General features: G+C 51.5%; 1 protein-coding gene across 4 annotated transcripts in view; it reads right to left on the reverse strand.

Annotated features, from left to right (window-relative positions):
* Positions 1 to 19,648, reverse strand: part of IGLON5 (IgLON family member 5) — a 305,924-nt gene that overhangs the window by 40,465 nt on the left and 245,811 nt on the right. For all 4 annotated transcript variants that reach the window (XM_075606322.1, XM_075606323.1, XM_075606325.1 and 1 more), the window contains exon 4: positions 10,065 to 10,184. In XM_075606322.1, coding sequence (XP_075462437.1) covers positions 10,065 to 10,184 — 120 coding nt within the window. The remainder of the gene's footprint in view (positions 1 to 10,064; positions 10,185 to 19,648) is intronic.

Genomic DNA, 19,648 nt, shown 5'->3' on the forward strand with positions numbered 1-19,648 from the left:
TATAGGATGCTGGGTGTGTGCAGAGAGGAGCACTGAGGGTATAGGATACTGCGTGTGTGTAGAGAGGAGCGCTGAGAGTATAGGATGCTGGGTGTGTATGCAGAGAGGAGCGCTGAGAGTATAGGATGCTGTGTGTATGCAGAGAGGAGCGCTGAGAGTATAGGATGCTGTGTGTATGCAGAGAGGAGCGCTGAGAGTATAGGATACTGCGTGTGTGCAGAGAGGAGCGCTGAGAGTATAGGATGCTGGGTGTGTGCAGAGAGGAGCGCTGAGAGTATAGGATGCTGGGTGTGTGCATGGAGAGAGGAGCGCTGAGAGTATAGGATGCTGGGTGTGTGCAGAGAGGAGCGCTGAGATTATAGGATGCTGGGTGTATGCAGAGAGGAGCGCTGAGAGTATAGGATGCTGGGTGTGTGCAGAGAGGAGCGCTGAGAGTATAGGATGCTGGGTGTGTGCAGAGAGGAGCGCTGAGAGTATAGGATGCTGCAGAGAGGAGCGCTGAGAGTATAGGATGCTGGTTGTGTGTAGAGAGGAGCGCTGAGAGTATAGGATGCTGTGTGTATGCAGAGAGGAGCGCTGAGAGTATAGGATACTGGGTGTGTATGCAGAGAGGAGCGCTGAGAGTATAGGATGCTGGGTGTGTGCAGAGAGGAGTGCTGAGAGTATAGGATACTGGGTGTGTGCAGAGAGGAGCGCTGAGAGTATAGGATGCTGGGTGTATGCAGAGAGGAGCGCTGAGAGTGTAGGATGCTGGGTGTGTGCAGAGAGGAGCGCTGAGAGTATTGAATGCTGGGTGTGTGCAGTGAGGAGCGCTGAGAGTATAGGATGCTGGGTGTGTGCAGAGAGGAGCGCTGAGAGTATAGGATGCTGGGTGTGTGCAGAGAGGAGCGCTGACAGTATAGGATGCTGGGTGTGTGCAGAGAGGAGCGCTGAGGGTGTAGGATACTGGGTGTGTGCAGAGAGGAACGCTGAGAGTATAGGATGCTGGGTGTGTGCAGAGAGGAGTGCTGAGAGTATAGGATGCTGGGTGTGTGCAGAGAGGAGCGCTGAGAGTATAGGATGCTGGGTGTAAGTGGAGAGGAGCGCTGAGAGTATAGGATGCTGGGTGTGTGCAGAGAGGAGCGCTGAGAGTATAGGATGCTGGGTGTGTGCAGAGAGGAGCGCTGAGAGTATAGGATGCTGGGTGTGTGCAGAGAGGAGCGCTGAGAGTATAGGATGCCGGGTGTGTGCAGAGAGGAGCGCTGAGAGTATAGGATGCTGGGTGTGTGCAGAGAGGAGCGCTGAGAGTATAGGATGCCGGGTGTGTGCAGAGAGGAGCGCTGAGAGTATAGGATGCTGGGTGTGTGCAGAGAGGAGCGCTGAGAGTATAGGATGCTGGGTGTGTGCAGAGAGGAGCGCTGAGAGTATAGGATGCTGGGTGTGTGCAGAGAGGAGCGCTGAGAGTATAGGATGCTGCAGAGAGGAGCGCTGAGAGTATAGGATGCTGGGTGTGTGCAGAGAGGAGCGCTGAGAGTATAGGATGCTGGGTGTTCGCAGAGAGGAGCGCTTGGGTTTACATGATCTGATTCTCTTGTGTGTGCAGAGAAAGCATTATGTAGTTAACACCATAGCAACACATTTCAGAATTGAAAGGGTTAAAATAAAATGGGAACCCCCGTTTCCTTCGCCCTCCCTGCCTGATGTCTCTCCCCCCCTTACCTGCTCCCCCTTCCTGGCCGGCTCCCCCACCCCTTTCCTGTGCCCGCTTCCTGGATCGCTCTCTCCCCCCCCATACCTGCTCCCCCCTTCCTGTTCGGCTTCCCCCCTTACCTGCTCCCCCATTCCTGGCCGGCTCTCCCCCCCCCCCTCTACCTTTCCTAGTGCAGGGCCCCCGCTTGCAAGGGCTTACCCCGAACAGAACCTTGTTCCATACATTCTGGACCGAAATCCAGCAAAAAATCCTGACCGGGACCTAGTCCTGAATCCCCTGGAACTGATTCCGGCAGAAAATCCTGACCGGGACCTAGTCCTGAATCCCCTGGAACTGATTCCGGCAGAAAATCCTGACCGGGACCTGGTCCTGAATCCCCTGGAACTGATTCTGGCAGAAAATCCTGACCGCGACCGCTAGTTTGATTTTGAACTTGGCCGCAAAAGACGGGACTTGGGCTGGGACCATGGCACCGCAGACCGTGCGCTGAACGAACAGACTGCCTTAAGGCAGTGTTTGCGGCCATGTGTCGTGCGGGCGCGTGTGTTGCGCAAGAAATCAGTTTCAAATGATTTCATGGCGCGACAGGCCGGTCACGTGAGCGGTTCACCCACTGAGTGCGATCCAGCTCTGTGACGTCACTGCCACGCCCCTAGACACTCCCACGGACGACGCACGTGCCATGGCCAAAAAACGCACCCTCTTCATGCGTGTGACGTCAAGGCAGCGCGCGCCTCCGCACGGGCGAAGGCGCCTTGGGCCTGGCCTTAGTCTCTGCGAGGCAAGTTTTCAGGCTTCAAAACGAAGCCAGTCGCTCTGCTATTTCGAACCGAGCAACTCTGAAAAGCCTGACGTCGCTTCATCGACTCCCGATTGGTTACGCTCCTCGCTCTCCTGGTCAGCACCTTACATACACTCCGCTGGGCTATCCCTGGAACCGAGGGGGGTAGCAGCAGCCAATCAGAGAAGAGAAATCCCTCCCCGCCAGCCAATAGAAAGAGGCGCTCGACCCTTGGCTAACGTCATTGGAGTAGGCGTGCCATAGAGGCTCGAAAGCTGGGTGAGCGGGAAATATGATTTTAGCCAAGATCAGACTATATGGCTGCATCCTCCATGGTTAACTCATTGTCTCCTGCCGGGCCGGCTCCACCAGGTCTGGCACTGACAAAAGGGTGTCCCTTTGTAGCCCGGACCTGGCCATTCGCCTTTCTCGCTCACCGAGTGCTTTCGCACCTCTGGACATCCTCTCCCCTTTGAACTAAGGACCCTATGTAGACTTGCTGGCACCGTAACTGGTAGCCCGGGCAAGCTACCTAGGGCCTTATAATACATGTATAAAACATTGAAACATATATTTTAATAGATGGGGAACTTGGGGAGACTCGTGACTGTGCTGGATATAGGACTGGGATATCGGGGCTCAAAAAGCAGGAGTCTGGGGGACACCGGTGTCCGGTGTCATTCTCCTCGCATACCGGCAAATCATGTCTGCACGTCGGGAGAATAAGGGGATTATCGGTAACTCCGGACCCCGAACTCCTGCAAACAAAATAATTGCATTCGTACCCAAATGTCCGACCTACAACTCACACACAGCAAGTTTCATGAGCCTGGGGTACAAGGAACATGAAATAGGAAAAACAGGGTTATTTTATTTTCCCACATGTATTATCCCTGGTCCCTGGCTTATGGAGGTACCAGGGACCCGAAGGGCTCAGGGGTAACCAGCGGCCTTAACCTTTAATTGATAGCCTGGTTACCCCCTCCTGCCACAGCTGGCTCCCCCCCTTTCCTGCGCCCCCCTTCCTGGCTGGCTCTCGCCCCCTTTCCTGAACCCCCCTTCCTGGCCGACTCTCCCCCCTTTTCCTGCATCCCCCATCCTGGCTGGCTCCCCCCTTTCCTGCCCCTCTCCTCCTATCTGGCTCTCTCCCGCTTTCCTGCTGCCCCCTTCCTGGCTGGCTCTCGCCCCCTTTCCTGCACCCCCCTTCCTGGATGGCTCTACCCCCCCCCCCCTTTCCTGCTCCCCTTTTCCTGGCTGGCAGCCCCCCTTTCCTGCCCCTCCCCGGCCTGTTTTCCCCCCTTCCTGTCCGGCTCCCCCCTTCCTGGCTGGCTCTCCCCCCCTTCCTTGCGCTCCCCTTCCTGGCTGGTTCTCCCCCATTCCTGGCAGCCCCCTTCCTCCATACATCAAAGTCGCTGGCCCTAGATGATGTATAACTTTAATGCATTACACTAATACATCAGGCGAGCGCTGGCTCCCTGATAATGTATGAATATAATGCATCACCCGGCTGCTGTCTCGCCTCCTGATGTATGGGCCCCACACCCCTCTCCCGATGCGGGGGAATCACGTTCTTTAGAGGAGAGAGGATCACTCAGGCCCCCCCTTGCACCAACATCCATTACTGTCCATGCATTATATTCTAGCTGCTGCACACAGTCACAGGGCTAATCCCTCACCCCCGCACAGCACCCTCTGCTAATCCCTCACCCCGCACAGCATCCTCTGCTAATCCCTCACCCCGCACAGCATCCTCTGCTAATCCCTCACCCCGCACAGCATCCTCTGCTAATCCCTCACCCCGCACAGCATCCTCTGCTAATCCCTCACCCCGCACAGCATCCTCTGCTAATCCCTCACCCCGCACAGCATCCTCTGCTAATCCCTCACCCCGCACAGCATCCTCTACTAATCCCTCACCCCGCACAGCAACATCTACTAATCCCTCACCCCGCACAGAACATCTACTAATCCCTCACCCCCACACAGCACTCTCTACTAATCCCTCACCCCCGCACAGAACATCTACTAATCCCTCACCCCCACACAGCACCCTCTGCTAATCCCTCACCCCCGCACAGCACCCTCTGCTAATCCCTCACCCCCGCACAGCATCCTCTGCTAATCCTTCACCCCCGCACAGCACCCTCTGCTAATCCCTCACCCCGCACAGCACCCTCTGCTAATCCCTCACCCCGCACAGCATCCTCTGCTAATCCCTCACCCCGCACAGCACCCTCTGCTAATCCCTCACCCCGCACAGCACCCTCTGCTAATCCCTCACCCCCGCACAGCACCCTCTGCTAATCCCTCACCCCGCACAGCATCCTCTGCTAATCCTTCACCCCCGCAAAGCACCCTCTGCTAATCCCTCACCCCGCACAGCATCCTCTGCTAATCCTTCACCCCGCACAGCATCCTCTGCTAATCTCTCACCCCGCACAGCACCCTCTGCTAATCCCTCACCCCACACAGCATTCTCTGCTAATCCCTCACCCCCGCACAGCACCCTCTGCTAATCCCTCACCCCCGCACAGCACCCTCTGCTAATCCCTCACCCCGCACAGCATCCTCTGCTAATCCCTCACCCCGCACAGCATCCTCTGCTAATCCTTCACCCCCGCACAACAATCCTCTGCTAATCCCTCACCCCGAACAGCATCCTCTACTAATCCCTCACCCCCGCACAGTATCCTCTAGTAATCCCTCACCCCCGCACAGCACCCTCTGCTAATCCCTCACCCCCGCACAGCACCCTCTGCTAATCCCTCACCCCGCACAGCATCCTCTGCTAATCCCGCACCCCCGCACAGCATCCTCTACTAATCCCTCACCCCCGCACAGCAACATCTACTAATCCCTCACCCCCGCACAGTATCCTCTACTAATCCCTCACCCCCGCACAGCAACATCTGCTAATCCCTCACCTCCCGCACAGCAACACATAATAATCCCTCACCCTGCACAGTATCCTCTACTAATCCCTCACCCCGCACAGTATCCTCTACTAGTCCCTCACCCCGCACAGTTTCCTCTACTAATCCCTCACCCCGCACAGCATCCTCTACTAATCCCTCACCTCCTTCACAGCAACATCTAATAATCCCTCACCCCGCACAGCATCCTCTACTAATCCCTCACCCCGCACAGCATCCTCTACTAATCCCTCACCTCCCGCACAGCAACATCTACTAATCCCTCACCTCCCGCACAGCAACATCTAATAATCCCTCACCCTGCACAGTATCCTCTACTAATCCCTCACCCCGCACAGTATCCTCTACTAGTCCCTCACCCCGCACAGTTTCCTCTACTAATCCCTCACCCCGCACAGCAACATCTAATAATCCCTCACCCTGCACAGTATCCTCTACTAATCCCTCACCCCGCACAGCAACATCTAATAATCCCTCACCCTGCACAGTATCCTCTACTAATCCCTCACCCCGCACAGCAACATCTAATAATCCCTCACCCTGCACAGTATCCTCTACTAATCCCTCACCCCGCACAGTATCCTCTACTAATCCCTCACCCCGCACTGCAACATCTAATAATCCCTCACCCTACACAGTATCCTCTACTAATCCCTCACCCCGCACAGCAACATCTAATAATCCCTCACCCTGCACAGTATCCTCTACTAATCCCTCACCCCGCACAGTATCCTCTACTAGTCCCTCACCCTGCACAGTATCCTCTACTAATCCCTCACCCCGCACAGCATCCTCTACTAATCCCCCCCCACTGCACAGCACCCTCTACTAATCCCTCACCCACGCACAGCAACATCTACTAATCTCTCACCTCCTGCACAGCAACATCTACTAATCCCTCACCCCGCACAGCACCCTCTACTAGTCCCTCACCCACACACAGCATCCTCTACTAATCCCTCACCCCCGCACATCACCCTCTACTAATCCCTCACCCCCGCACAGTATCCTCTACTAATCCCTCACCCCGCACAGCATCCTCTAATAATCCCTCACCCCGCACAGCAACATCTACTAATTCCTCACCCCGCACAGTATCCTCTACTAATCCCTCACCCCGCACAGCACCCTCTGCTAATCCCTCACCCCGCACAGCACGCTCTACTAAGCCCTCACCCCGCACAGCACCCTCTACTAATCCCTCACTCCCGCACATCACCCACTACTAATCCCTCACCCCTGCACAGCAACATCTAATCCCTCACCTCGCACAGCTCCCTCTACTAATCCCTCACCCCGCACAGTATCCTCTACTAATCCCTCACCCCGCACAGAATCCTCTACTAATCCCTCACCCCGCACAGTATCCTCTACTAATCCCTCACCCCGCACAGCACCCTCTACTAATCCCTCACCCCGCACAGCGTCCTCTACTAATCCCTCACCCCGCACAGCATACTCTACTAATCCCTCACCCCGCACAGCATACTCTACTAATCCCTCACCCCGCACAGCGTCCTCTACTAATCCCTCACCCACACACAGCATCCTATACTAATAGCATACACACAGCATCCCATACACACAGCATCCCATACACACAGCATCCCATACACACAGCATCCCATACACACTGAATCCTATACTAATAGCTACATACAGCATTTTATACTAATCCCATACACACAGCATCCTATACTAACCCCATACACACCGAATCCTATACCAATAGCATACACACAGCATCCTATACTAATCCCATACACACAGCATCCTATACAAACCCCATACACACAGCATCCTATACAAACCCCATACACACAGCATCCTATACACACAGCATCCTATACACACAGCGTCATATACACACAGTATCCTATACTAATCCCTCATTCACACACAGGATCCTCTACTAATCCCTCACCCCGCACAGAATCCTCTACTAATCCCTCACCCCGCACAGTATCCTCTACTAATCCCTCACCCCGCACAGAATCCTCTACTAATCCCTCACCCCGCACAGTATCCTCTACTAATCCCTCACCCCGCACAGCACCCTCTACTAATCCCTCACCCCGCACAGCGTCCTCTACTAATCCCTCACCCCGCACAGCATACTCTACTAATCCCTCACCCCGCACAGCATACTCTACTAATCCCTCACCCACACACAGCATCCTATACTAATAGCATACACACAGCATCCCATACACACAGCATCCCATACACACAGCATCCCATACACACAGCATCCCATACACACTGAATCCTATACTAATAGCTACATACAGCATTTTATACTAATCCCATACACACAGCATCCTATACTAACCCCATACACACCGAATCCTATACCAATAGCATACACACAGCATCCTATACTAATCCCATACACACAGCATCCTATACAAACCCCATACACACAGCATCCTATACAAACCCCATACATACAGCATCCTATACACACAGCATCCTATACACACAGCGTCATATACACACAGTATCCTATACTAATCCCTCATTCACACACAGGATCCTATACTAATCCCTCATTCACACACATCATCCTATACTAATCCCTCATCCACACACAGCATCCTATACTAATCCCTCATCCACACACAGCATCCTACACTAATCCCTCATCCACACACAGCATCCTATACTAATCCCTCATCCACACACAGCATCCTACACTGATCCCTCACCCACACACAGCATTTTATTCTAATCCCTCATCCACACACAGCATCCTATACTAATCCCTCATCCACACACAGCACCCTATACTAATCCCTCATCCACACACAGCATCCTATACTAATCCCATATATACAGTATTATATACTAATCCCTCATCCACACACAGCATCCTATACTAATCCATCATCAACACACAGTATCCTATACTAATCCCATATATACAGTATTAAATACTAATCCCTCATCCCCACACATCATCCTATACTAACCCCTCATCCACACACAGCATCCTATACTAACCCCTCATCAACACACAGAATCCTATACTAATCCCATATATACAGTATTATATACTAATCCCTCATCCACACACAGCATCCTATACTAATCCATCATCAACACACAGTATCCTATACTAACCCCTCATCAACACACAGAATCCTATACTAATCCCATATATACAGTATTATATACTAATCCCTCATCCACACACAGCATCCTGTACTAATCCCAGCTCTCCTCTGCACACAGCATACTGTACTAATCCCAGCTCTCCTCTGCACACAGCATACTGTTCTAATCCCAGCTCTCCTCTGCACACACAGCATCCTGTACTAATCCCAGCTGTCCTCTGCACACAGCATACTGTTCTAATCCCAGCTATCCTCTGCACACACAGCATCCTGTACTAATCCCAGCTCTCCTCTGCACACAGCATCCTGTACTAATACCAGCTGTCCTCTGCACACACAGCATCCTGTACTAATCCCAGCTCTCCTCTGCACACACAGCATCCTGTACTAATCCCAGCTCTCCTCTGCACACACAGCATCCTGTACTAATCCCAGCTCTCCTCTGCACACACAGCATCCTGTACTAATCCCAGCTCTCCTCTGCACACACAGCATCCTGTACTAATCCCAGCTCTTCCTCTGCACACACAGCATCCTGTACTAATCCCAGCTCTCCTCTGCACACACAGCATCCTGAACTAATCCCAGCTCACCTCTGCACACACAGTATCCTGTACTAATCCCAGCTCTTCTCTGCACACACAGCATCCTGTACTAATCCCAGCTCTCCTCTGCACACACAGTATCCTGTACTAATCCCAGCTCTCCTCTGCACACAGCATCCTGTACTAATCCCAGCTCACCTCTGCACACATAGCATCCTGTACTAATCCCAGCTCTCCTCTGCACACAGCATCCTGTACTAATCCCAGCTCTCCTCTATACACACAGTATCCTGTACTAATCCCAGCTCTCCTCTGCACACACAGCATCCTGTACTAATCCCAGCTCTCCTCTGCACACACAGCATCCTGTACTAATCCCAGCTCTCCTTTGCACACACAGCATCCTGTACTAATCCCAGCTCGCCTCTGCACACACAGCATCCTGTACTAATCCCAGCTCTCCTCTGCACACACAGCATCCTGTACTAATCCCAGCTCTCCTCTGCACAAAGAGCATCCTGTACTAATCCCAGCTCTCCTTTGCACACACAGCATCCTGTACTAATCCCAGCTCTCCTCTGCACACGCAGCATCCTGTACTAATCCCAGCTCCCCTCTGCACACACAGCATCCTGTACTAATCCCAGCTTTCCTCTGCACACGCAGCATCCTGTACTAATCCCAGCTCTCCTCTGCACACGCAGCATCCTGTACTAATACCAGCTTTCCTCTGCACACACAGCATCCTGTACTAATCCCAGCTTTCCTCTGCACACACAGCATCCTGTACTAATCCCAGTTTTCCTCTGCACACACAGCATCCTGTACTAATCCCAGCTCTCCTCTGCACACGCAGCATCCTATACTAATCCCAGCTCTCCTCTGCACACACAGGATCCTATACTAATCCCAGCTCTCCTTTGCACCCCCCCTGATGAATATGCAGAGACCATAATACACTGCGCAGTCACAGGCGGAAACACCCTGGCACCCGCTTACTTTTCAGCTGGCTCCAGGTGACCGTCGGCTCAGGCTTCCCCGCAGCGAGACACAGGAGGTTCACGTTGCTGCCCTCATTAAGTGTGACACTGGACGAGATGTTAACAATTCTGGCTGGGACTGCAAGAGAAAGACATGGGCCCATGTTTACTAAGCGGTGTCATTTCATTAAATACCTTCCGACGCCAGAAGACACTGTAAAGCGCGTTGACTTAAATGAGGAAGTATTAATGAAACGTTCGCACCCCTCGAGCCCCCTGTGCATGCTGTTAATCATGAAACATACTGTATCTGGCTTGTTCTTTGGTGTGCTATCTGGTTCATTGCGTGTGTGTTATTTATATAACCTTTATGTCGTGGGCATACCTTGAGCACCCTTGTTACGTTTAGACCTTTACATTTGCCTGTGTGTGCAGAAAGCTCTTTTTATTGTCTTACTAAGGATTTATACAGGGTCACAAATCATGACCTGTGTCCTGTTTCCGCTGTACAGCTTTTTTCTCATGCTCATATCCTGGCAGCCTTTGCAGCTACTGCCTGACCTTGAGCACTAATGTTAAATTTACTGTGTACAAGCGTTCCTAAGGATTGACCTATTAGTGTCCTATTTAGTTTGTAGGCTAAACGGCTTATTGTTGCTTCCAAATGCATGTCCTCACATTTATATTAAAGCAGCACAACGCCTTGCACTGCAACTTCTTCATTTTGTTTAGTTCTAGGATGAAAGCAGGGGGGTTATCCGTAGCTGAACTGTGTTCATTTCAGCTCCTAGGACCCCTTGCTTCTCGTAGCGGGTGTCGGTATGTTATGTATGCAGGCAGGGAGCTTGTCAGGGTGACAAAATGGTGGCTTCAAATGCCCCACGTCCTGCGGGCCAATAGGAAACTGTGACATCATCCCTTTGCGGCTTCCTATTGGCCCGCGTGACCGGAGGCTTTAATCTGAAAGCTGACGTTTTTTATTCCCCCCCCCCCCTTTAATATGTGCATCAATACAATCCACACAATGATAAGAAATTAGCCCAGTTGCCGATCGCTCCGTGCTCCTGTGATCTATCAGCGAAGACTTGGCTCGGGGGTTCACTAAATGACTACAGAGGAGGATTGCTATACTGTAGAAACAAAAAATGCTAGTTACATTATAATACATCAAAAATGTAATTGAGTTGTTTTAAAAAAAAATGCTACAAGTATTTTCTCAGTGCAGAACTGATTTATTAAAAAAGAAACGCACCTACGAAATGGCTTGTGCCTGCAGCATGCAGACCCATACCGGATAACAGAGGGGGCTTTGCTGCTTTAAACCCCACATCTATCATACAGTATATATTCCCAAGCTGTCCTTCTGCGGACAAATGACATCCTGCTCTGATTTTGCAACCTTACATCATTTCGTGTCAGTAAAGATGGAAGCTTTGCTCTCTATCCACAAAAGGGTGCTAAACTACCTGTATAGTACCCCTGTAAAGCTTTGCACCCTTTCGGAACCTGAATAATAAAAAAAAAATTAAGACATGTTTAATGTATTCTAATGTAACAAGCATTTGTGTTCCTATAGCAACCATTTACAAAGTCACATCCCCTTCCCCTTCTGAAACAGCATCACCTTTTTGAGCCCTGCCCTCTCTAGCAGTGAACCAATTGAATCTAGCACCTGCCTGGTCACATGATCTTCCTCACAGAACTTTGGCTGTCAGTTCAGCAGAAGATTACCCAGCATGCATTTAGTGAACCCCCGAGCCGAATCTTCAGCGATCGATTACAGGAGAACGGATCGATCAGCAGCTTAGCTAACCCCTTGTCCAGGTGCAGATTGTGTTGATGCACATAGTGAATGAATTTTTTTTTTTTTAAACGGCAGCTGGAACTGCAGCATTAATATAAAATAATTTAATTAAGTATAAATATTTACACCAGACCGATGTCCTGTATTGTGTGCACTAAGCTTGTGTGTGGCACCGTATCAAAAGCCATTGCCAAATCTAAATAGATCACATTAACTGCATTGCCTTGATCTATATTCCGAATTACTTCCTCAAAGCAACTAATAAGATTAGTTTGGCATGACCTATCCCTCATGAATCCATACTGACACTCACTAATAATATTATTATCCCTTAATAAACCTTCAAGTCCCTTCGCGACAAATATAGAGTGCTAAACCTGTGGACATAGAGTCCTGAATATTATATATATATATATATATATATATATATATATATATATATATATATATATATATATATATATATATATATATATATAATTAAAACATGATCCACTTTTGCTGCATTTTCCATTTGCAAAAATTATTTGGCTCTCTCAGTATCGCAAATACTTGGTGCCTTACAGCTGATTCCCGACCAACATGTGTCGCAGACTCCGGCACATTTCTATTTACATGGTTTCTACATTTTCACCAATCCCTTCATAATTGTGTGCCCTTACAAACAGCTTTCAATCTGGTTTAGCGTATAAACATACTCCACCGCACTAGAGATGTGTGGACGGGCTCCAGTCGGGAACGCACACATTTGTATTATTTTCCCAAGAAATGCACACATTTGTTACATTTTCGTGAACCCTTTTACCCACACATTTTCCATCATTTTGCTATAAAAGTTCTCCTGCTCACCACACAGATGTCTGCCGAGCGTAGGCGAATGTGAGAATAGAACGGCGTGAGAGCAGATTTAGCACCGGTTCTGAGTTTGCAAACCCGTGGAACCGGATGGTTCTCTCACCAGCTCAGAACACATATTCTGATTTACTTGTTTTTTGCCTTTTTTGTTTGCTGGTTCCCCCCTCTCCTGGGTATACACTTCAGTATGAGTGCCCCAGGAGACCCTTGAGGTTCCCTGCACCCACACAGTTTCTGTCTCTTATTGATATTGGGAGGGCTGATTCTCACCATCTTGTTTAGTGGATAGGGGTGTTGTGTTCAGCAACCTCTCACTTATGAATAGTGGTTATATTCAGGCATAGGGGACCCATGGCCAACAAGACTGGGTAACACTAGTCTTGGCTCCTATTGCAGTGGCCAACTCCAGTCCTCAAGGGCCACCAACAGATCAGATTTGAAGGATATCCATGCTTCAGCACTCAGTCTTCAACTGAGCCACTGATTGAGCCACCTGTGCTGAAGCAGGGATATCCTTAAAACCTGACCTGTCTGTGGCTCTTGAGGACTGGAGTTGCCACCGCTGTCTTATGGCCTAGCACACCCCCAAATCCCCCTCTGACTTGTACAACAAAGAGTCTGAGGGCTGTCAGCCAGCAGGAACTCGTCCTCCCTATCACTGCTGGTCAGTGTGGCCATCACTTTAACTCAATCAGTCCAACTCCTCACGTGAGCTCCGTCAGTACCATTCCTACTCCTAAGGACCAGCTCCAGCCGGCTCCTGGCGCCGCCCTACGTGTGGTCCTTGCAGTTAACAATTTGAGACGAACGTGCGAGTCGTGTGAAAGTTTTGCACACCCCCCACCAGCCCGCTGCCACCTGGAATACTGAGTCGCCCTTTAAATATTCCACGTGTTTCATCCCATCATGTCTTAGTCATTCATTTCCAATCAAAAACTGGGGGTGTGGGGGGGGGGGGCAGAAGTAATGTCTTTTGGTGGTAAAAATCATCTCTCCCTTTAACCCCACCCTAAATAAGTCCCGCAGGGATGCCCCCAACCAACCCACCCTCTGAAACGCTCATTGATCTTTCTTTATTCCTCACTGCGCAGTCCCTCAAAGAGGGGTAGCAGCCTCTGCCCGGCAGCCATCTCCCATAAGTCAAGCAGTGAAGGGGTTAACGAAGCATTGGGGAGCGCAGGCATCACCATGAAAAGAGAACATAAAAGCATTACATGGGGCAGTGTGCCTCCACTGGGTCAGGATATCTCAGGAGGTTCTGTGGAAAGCATTACATGGGGCAGTGTGCCTCCACCGGGTCAGGATATCTCAGGAGGTTCTGTGGAAAGCATTACATGGGGCAGTGTGCCTCCACTGGGTCAGGATATCTCAGGAGGTTCTGTGGAAAGCATTACATGGGGCAGTGTGCCTCCACCGGGTCAGGATATCTCAGGAGGTTCTGGGGAAAGCATTACATGGGGCAGTGTGCCTCCACTGGGTCAGGATATCTCAGGAGGTTCTGGGGAAAGCATTACATGGGGCAGTGTGCCTCCACTGGGTCAGGATATCTCAGGAGGTTCTGTGGAAAGCATTACATGGGGCAGTGTGCCTCCACTGGGTCAGGATATCTCAGGAGGTTCTGGGGAAAGCATTACATGGGGCAGTGTGCCTCCACTGGGTCAGGATATCTCAGGAGGTTCTGGGGAAAGCATTACATGGGGCAGTGTGCCTCCACTGGGTCAGGATATCTCAGGAGGTTCTGGGGAAAGCATTACATGGGGCAGTGTGCCTCCACCGGGTCAGGATATCTCAGGAGGTTCTGTGGAAAGCATTACATGGGGCAGTGTGCCTCCACTGGGTCAGGATATCTCAGGAGGTTCTGGGGAAAGCATTACATGGGGCAGTGTGCCTCCACTGGGTCAGGATATATCAGGAGGTTCTGGGGAAAGCATTACATGGGGCAGTGTGCCTCCACTGGGTCAGGATATCTCAGGAGGTTCTGGGGAAAGCATTACATGGGGCAGTGTGCCTCCACTGGGTCAGGATATCTCAGGAGGTTCTGGGGAAAGCATTACATGGGGCAGTGTGCCTCCACTGGGTCAGGATATCTCAGGAGGTTCTGGGGAAAGCATTACATGGGGCAGTGTGCCTCCACCGGGTCAGGATATCTCAGGAGGTTCTGTGGAAAGCATTACACGGGGCAGTGTGCCTCCACTGGGTCAGGATATCTCAGGAGGTTCTGGGGAAAGCATTACATGGGGCAGTGTGCCTCCACTGGGTCAGGATATCTCAGGAGGTTCTGGGGAAAGCATTACATGGGGCAGTGTGCCTCCACCGGGTCAGGATATCTCAGGAGGTTCTGGGGAAAGCATTACATGGGGCAGTGTGCCTCCACTGGGTCAGGATATCTCAGGAGGTTCTGGGGAAAGCATTACATGGGGCAGTGTGCCTCCACTGGGTAAGGATATCTCAGGAGGTTCTGGGGAAAGCATTACATGGGGCAGTGTGCCTCCACTGGGTCAGGAACCTCAGGAGGTTCTGGGGAAAGCATTACATGGGGCAGTGTGCCTCCACTGGGTCAGGATATCTCAGGAGGTTCTGGGGAAAGCATTACATGGGGCAGTGTGCCTCCACTGGGTCAGGATATCTCAGGAGGTTCTGTGGAAAGCATTACATGGGGCAGTGTGCCTCCACTGGGTCAGGATATCTCAGGAGGTTCTGGGGAAAGCATTACATGGGGCAGTGTGCCTCCACCGGGTCAGGATATCTCAGGAGGTTCTGTGGAAAGCATTACACGGGGCAGTGTGCCTCCACTGGGTCAGGATATCTCAGGAGGTTCTGGGGAAAGCATTACATGGGGCAGTGTGCCTCCACCGGGTCAGGATATCTCAGGAGGTTCTGGGGAAAGCATTACATGGGGCAGTGTGCCTCCACTGGGTCAGGATATCTCAGGAGGTTCTGGGGAAAGCATTACATGGGGCAGTGTGCCTCCACTGGGTAAGGATATCTCAGGAGGTTCTGGGGAAAGCATTACATGGGGCAGTGTGCCTCCACTGGGTCAGGAACCTCAGGAGGTTCTGTGGAAAGCATTACATGGGGCAGTGTGCCTCCACTGGGTCAGGATATCTCAGGAGGTTCTGGGGAAAGCATTACATGGGGCAGTGTGCCTCCACTGGGTCAGGATATCTCAGGAGGTTCTGGGGAAAGCATTACATGGGGCAGTGTGCCTCCACTGGGTCAGGATATCTCAGGAGGTTCTGGGGAAAGCATTACATGGGGCAGTGTGCCTCCACCGGGTCAGGATATCTCAGGAGGTTCTGGGGAAAGCATTACATGGGGCAGTGTGCCTCCACTGGGTCAGGATATCTCAGGAGGTTCTGTGGAAAGCATTACATGGGGCAGTGTGCCTCCACCGGGTCAGGATATCTCAGGAGGTTCTGGGGAAAGCATTACATGGGGCAGTGTGCCTCCACTGGGTCAGGATATCTCAGGAGGTTCTGGGGAAAGCATTACATGGGGCAGTGTGCCTCCACTGGGTCAGGATATCTCAGGAGGTTCTGGGGAAAGCATTACATGGGGCAGTGTGCCTCCACTGGGTCAGGATATCTCAGGAGGTTCTGGGGAAAGCATTACATGGGGCAGTGTGCCTCCACTGGGTCAGGATATCTCAGGAGGTTCTGGGGAAAGCATTACATGGGGCAGTGTGCCTCCACCGGGTCAGGATATCTCAGGAGGTTCTGGGGAAAGCATTACATGGGGCAGTGTGCCTCCACTGGGTCAGGATATCTCAGGAGGTTCTGGGGAAAGCATTACATGGGGCAGTGTGCCTCCACTGGGTCAGGATATCTCAGGAGGTTCTGTGGAAAGCATTACATGGGGCAGTGTGCCTCCACTGGGTCAGGATATCTCAGGAGGTTCTGGGGAAAGCATTACATGGGGCAATGTGCCTCCACTGGGTCAGGATATCTCAGGAGGTTCTGTGGAAAGCATTACATGGGGCAGTGTGCCTCCACTGGGTCAGGATATCTCAGGAGGTTCTGGGGAAAGCATTACATGGGGCAGTGTGCCTCCACTGGGTCAGGATATCTCAGGAGGTTCTGGGGAAAGCATTACATGGGGCAGTGTGCCTCCACTGGGTCAGGATATCTCAGGAGGTTCTGGGGAAAGCATTACATGGGGCAGTGTGCCTCCACCGGGTCAGGATATCTCAGGAGGTTCTGGGGAAAGCATTACATGGGGCAGTGTGCCTCCACCGGGTCAGGATATCTCAGGAGGTTCTGGGGAAAGCATTACATGGGGCAGTGTGCCTCCACCAGGTCAGGATATCTCAGGAGGTTCTGTGGAAAGCATTACATGGGGCAGTGTGCCTCCACTGGGTCAGGATATCTCAGGAGGTTCTGTGGAAAGCATTACATGGGGCAGTGTGCCTCCACCTGGTCAGGATATCTCAGGAGGTTCTGGGGAAAGCATTACATGGGGCAGTGTGCCTCCACTGGGTCAGGATATCTCAGGAGGTTCTGGGGAAAGCATTACATGGGGCAGTGTGCCTCCACTGGGTCAGGATATCTCAGGAGGTTCTGTGGAAAGCATTACATGGGGCAGTGTGCCTCCACTGGGTCAGGATATCTCAGGAGGTTCTGGGGAAAGCATTACATGGGGCAGTGTGCCTCCACTGGGTCAGGATATCTCAGGAGGTTCTGGGGAAAGCATTACATGGGGCAGTGTGCCTCCACTGGGTCAGGATATCTCAGGAGGTTCTGGGGAAAGCATTACATGGGGCAGTGTGCCTCCACTGGGTCAGGATATCTCAGGAGGTTCTGGGGAAAGCATTACATGGGGCAGTGTGCCTCCACTGGGTCAGGATATCTCAGGAGGTTCTGGGGAAAGCATTACATGGGGCAGTGTGCCTCCACTGGGTCAGGATATCTCAGGAGGTTCTGTGGAAAGCATTACATGGGGCAGTGTGCCTCCACTGGGTCAGGATATCTCAGGAGGTTCTGGGGAAAGCATTACATGGGGCAGTGTGCCTCCACTGGGTCAGGATATCTCAGGAGGTTCTGTGGAAAGCATTACATGGGGCAGTGTGCCTCCACTGGGTCAGGATATCTCAGGAGGTTCTGGGGAAAGCATTACATGGGGCAGTGTGCCTCCACTCGGTCAGGATATCTCAGGAGGTTCTGTGGAAAGCATTACATGGGGCAGTGTGCCTCCACTGGGTCAGGATATCTCAGGAGGTTCTGGGGAAAGCATTACATGGGGCAGTGTGCCTCCACTGGGTCAGGATATCTCAGGAGGTTCTGTGGAAAGCATTACATGGGGCAGTGTGCCTCCACTGGGTCAGGATATCTCAGGAGGTTCTGGGGAAAGCATTACATGGGGCAGTGTGCCTCCACTGGGTCAGGATATCTCAGGAGGTTCTGTGGAAAGCATTACATGGGGCAGTGTGCCTCCACTGGGTCAGGATATCTCAGGAGGTTCTGTGGAACAGGGACTCACATATCCCTAGAACAAACACAGCCGCATGGGTCACCCTCTTCCTGGAACCACTGCTGGTGTGTGGGCCTATGTTCCCTAGTTTTACACACCTGTTTTAATGTGTGTTTTTGCTGGCACCTTTATAAACCATTAGTCCATACCGTCTGCACTACGGGTTTATTCTGTTTGCATTGAGATCCCCCCATCACCACGCCACCGAGGGAACCCCACACACCACCGGTGGTTCCAGGAAGAGGGTGACCCATCCGGCTGTGTCTGTTCTGGGGAAATGCGAGTCCCCGTTCCACAGAACCTCCTGAGATATCCTGACCCAGTGGAGGCACACTGCCCCATGTAATGCTTTCCCCAGAACCTCCTGAGGTTCCTGACCCAGTGGAGGCACACTGCCCTGTGTAATGCTTCCATGTTCTCGTTGCATGGTGATGCCTGCGCTCCCAAACGCTTCCTTGCACTCGTCTACAGAGGAGAATTTGGACCATTCTTCTTAGGGGTTTTGAGCTTTTTTCCCCCCACTTTGTCAATTTATTGCACGTTTATTTGACGTTCATTTTCACATTTATCCATGTAATTGTGCACGGCGCACGCCTCTATGTGACTGACTGTGAACACTCGATTTGTTGTCACATTACCACCTAGGAGCGCCTATCACACCCTTTCTGTCACCAGTTAAGGGGTTAAACATATCTTATCCCTGTTGATGAAGCGGAGTGCAGCAGCCGGCCTTTCCCGGCAGTGAAAGGGTTACACGGCAAGGTCCCGTCTGCAGTGTGTGTGACTGGCCGCCGGGTGCAGTGTTGGATCTGGATGGGGTGTTATCCCTGCGGTCGCCTCTCTCTCCGCGGTGAGCGGCTTTCCAGCGCTGTATTATGAACAGCGTAACTATCCCCGTAGGATTCATAATTGCTCCACTAATGAGATCTCTGACTTCCAGTGTTATTCCCCCAGCACTTAAACTTTGGGTCTGTGGCTGCGATAAAACCCGGCCCCTGTCTCTCTCGCAATCTCTATGGTCTACGGTCGAAGGGCCATTAAAAAAAAAAAGTACAGTAGCAGCACTCTGCATCATTTCAGGAACTCTCCTGTGTGTTAGACCTGGGCTGTTTAGTCTAAGCAGCGATAACAATTAACCCTTTCACAGCACGAGTGGCCGGCACACAATTATGCAACTTTTATAACTGACTGGTTGTTAGAAACACCGTTTCTCATTGTAATGGCCATAAGCAAAGGGACTTTATAGGTTCGGAGGCAATAGATCTTTAACTGCTTACAGCAGCTCCAATCGAGACTGCAATGCTTCACCAATCAGTGCGCTGGGGTTACCGTGCTTTGGGCCTATAAATCCTCCCCCACTCCAACATTACCAGTTTACCGTGATAGGGTTGAATAACTAGCTTATAAAAACAGATTACAAGGACATTAGTGCTCAGCAATCACCAGCTAATCCTTAATTTAACAGACATTTCCCTAAA

Source organism: Ascaphus truei, chromosome 6 (assembly GCF_040206685.1).
Source record: "Ascaphus truei isolate aAscTru1 chromosome 6, aAscTru1.hap1, whole genome shotgun sequence".
Lineage (NCBI taxonomy): Eukaryota > Metazoa > Chordata > Amphibia > Anura > Ascaphidae > Ascaphus > Ascaphus truei.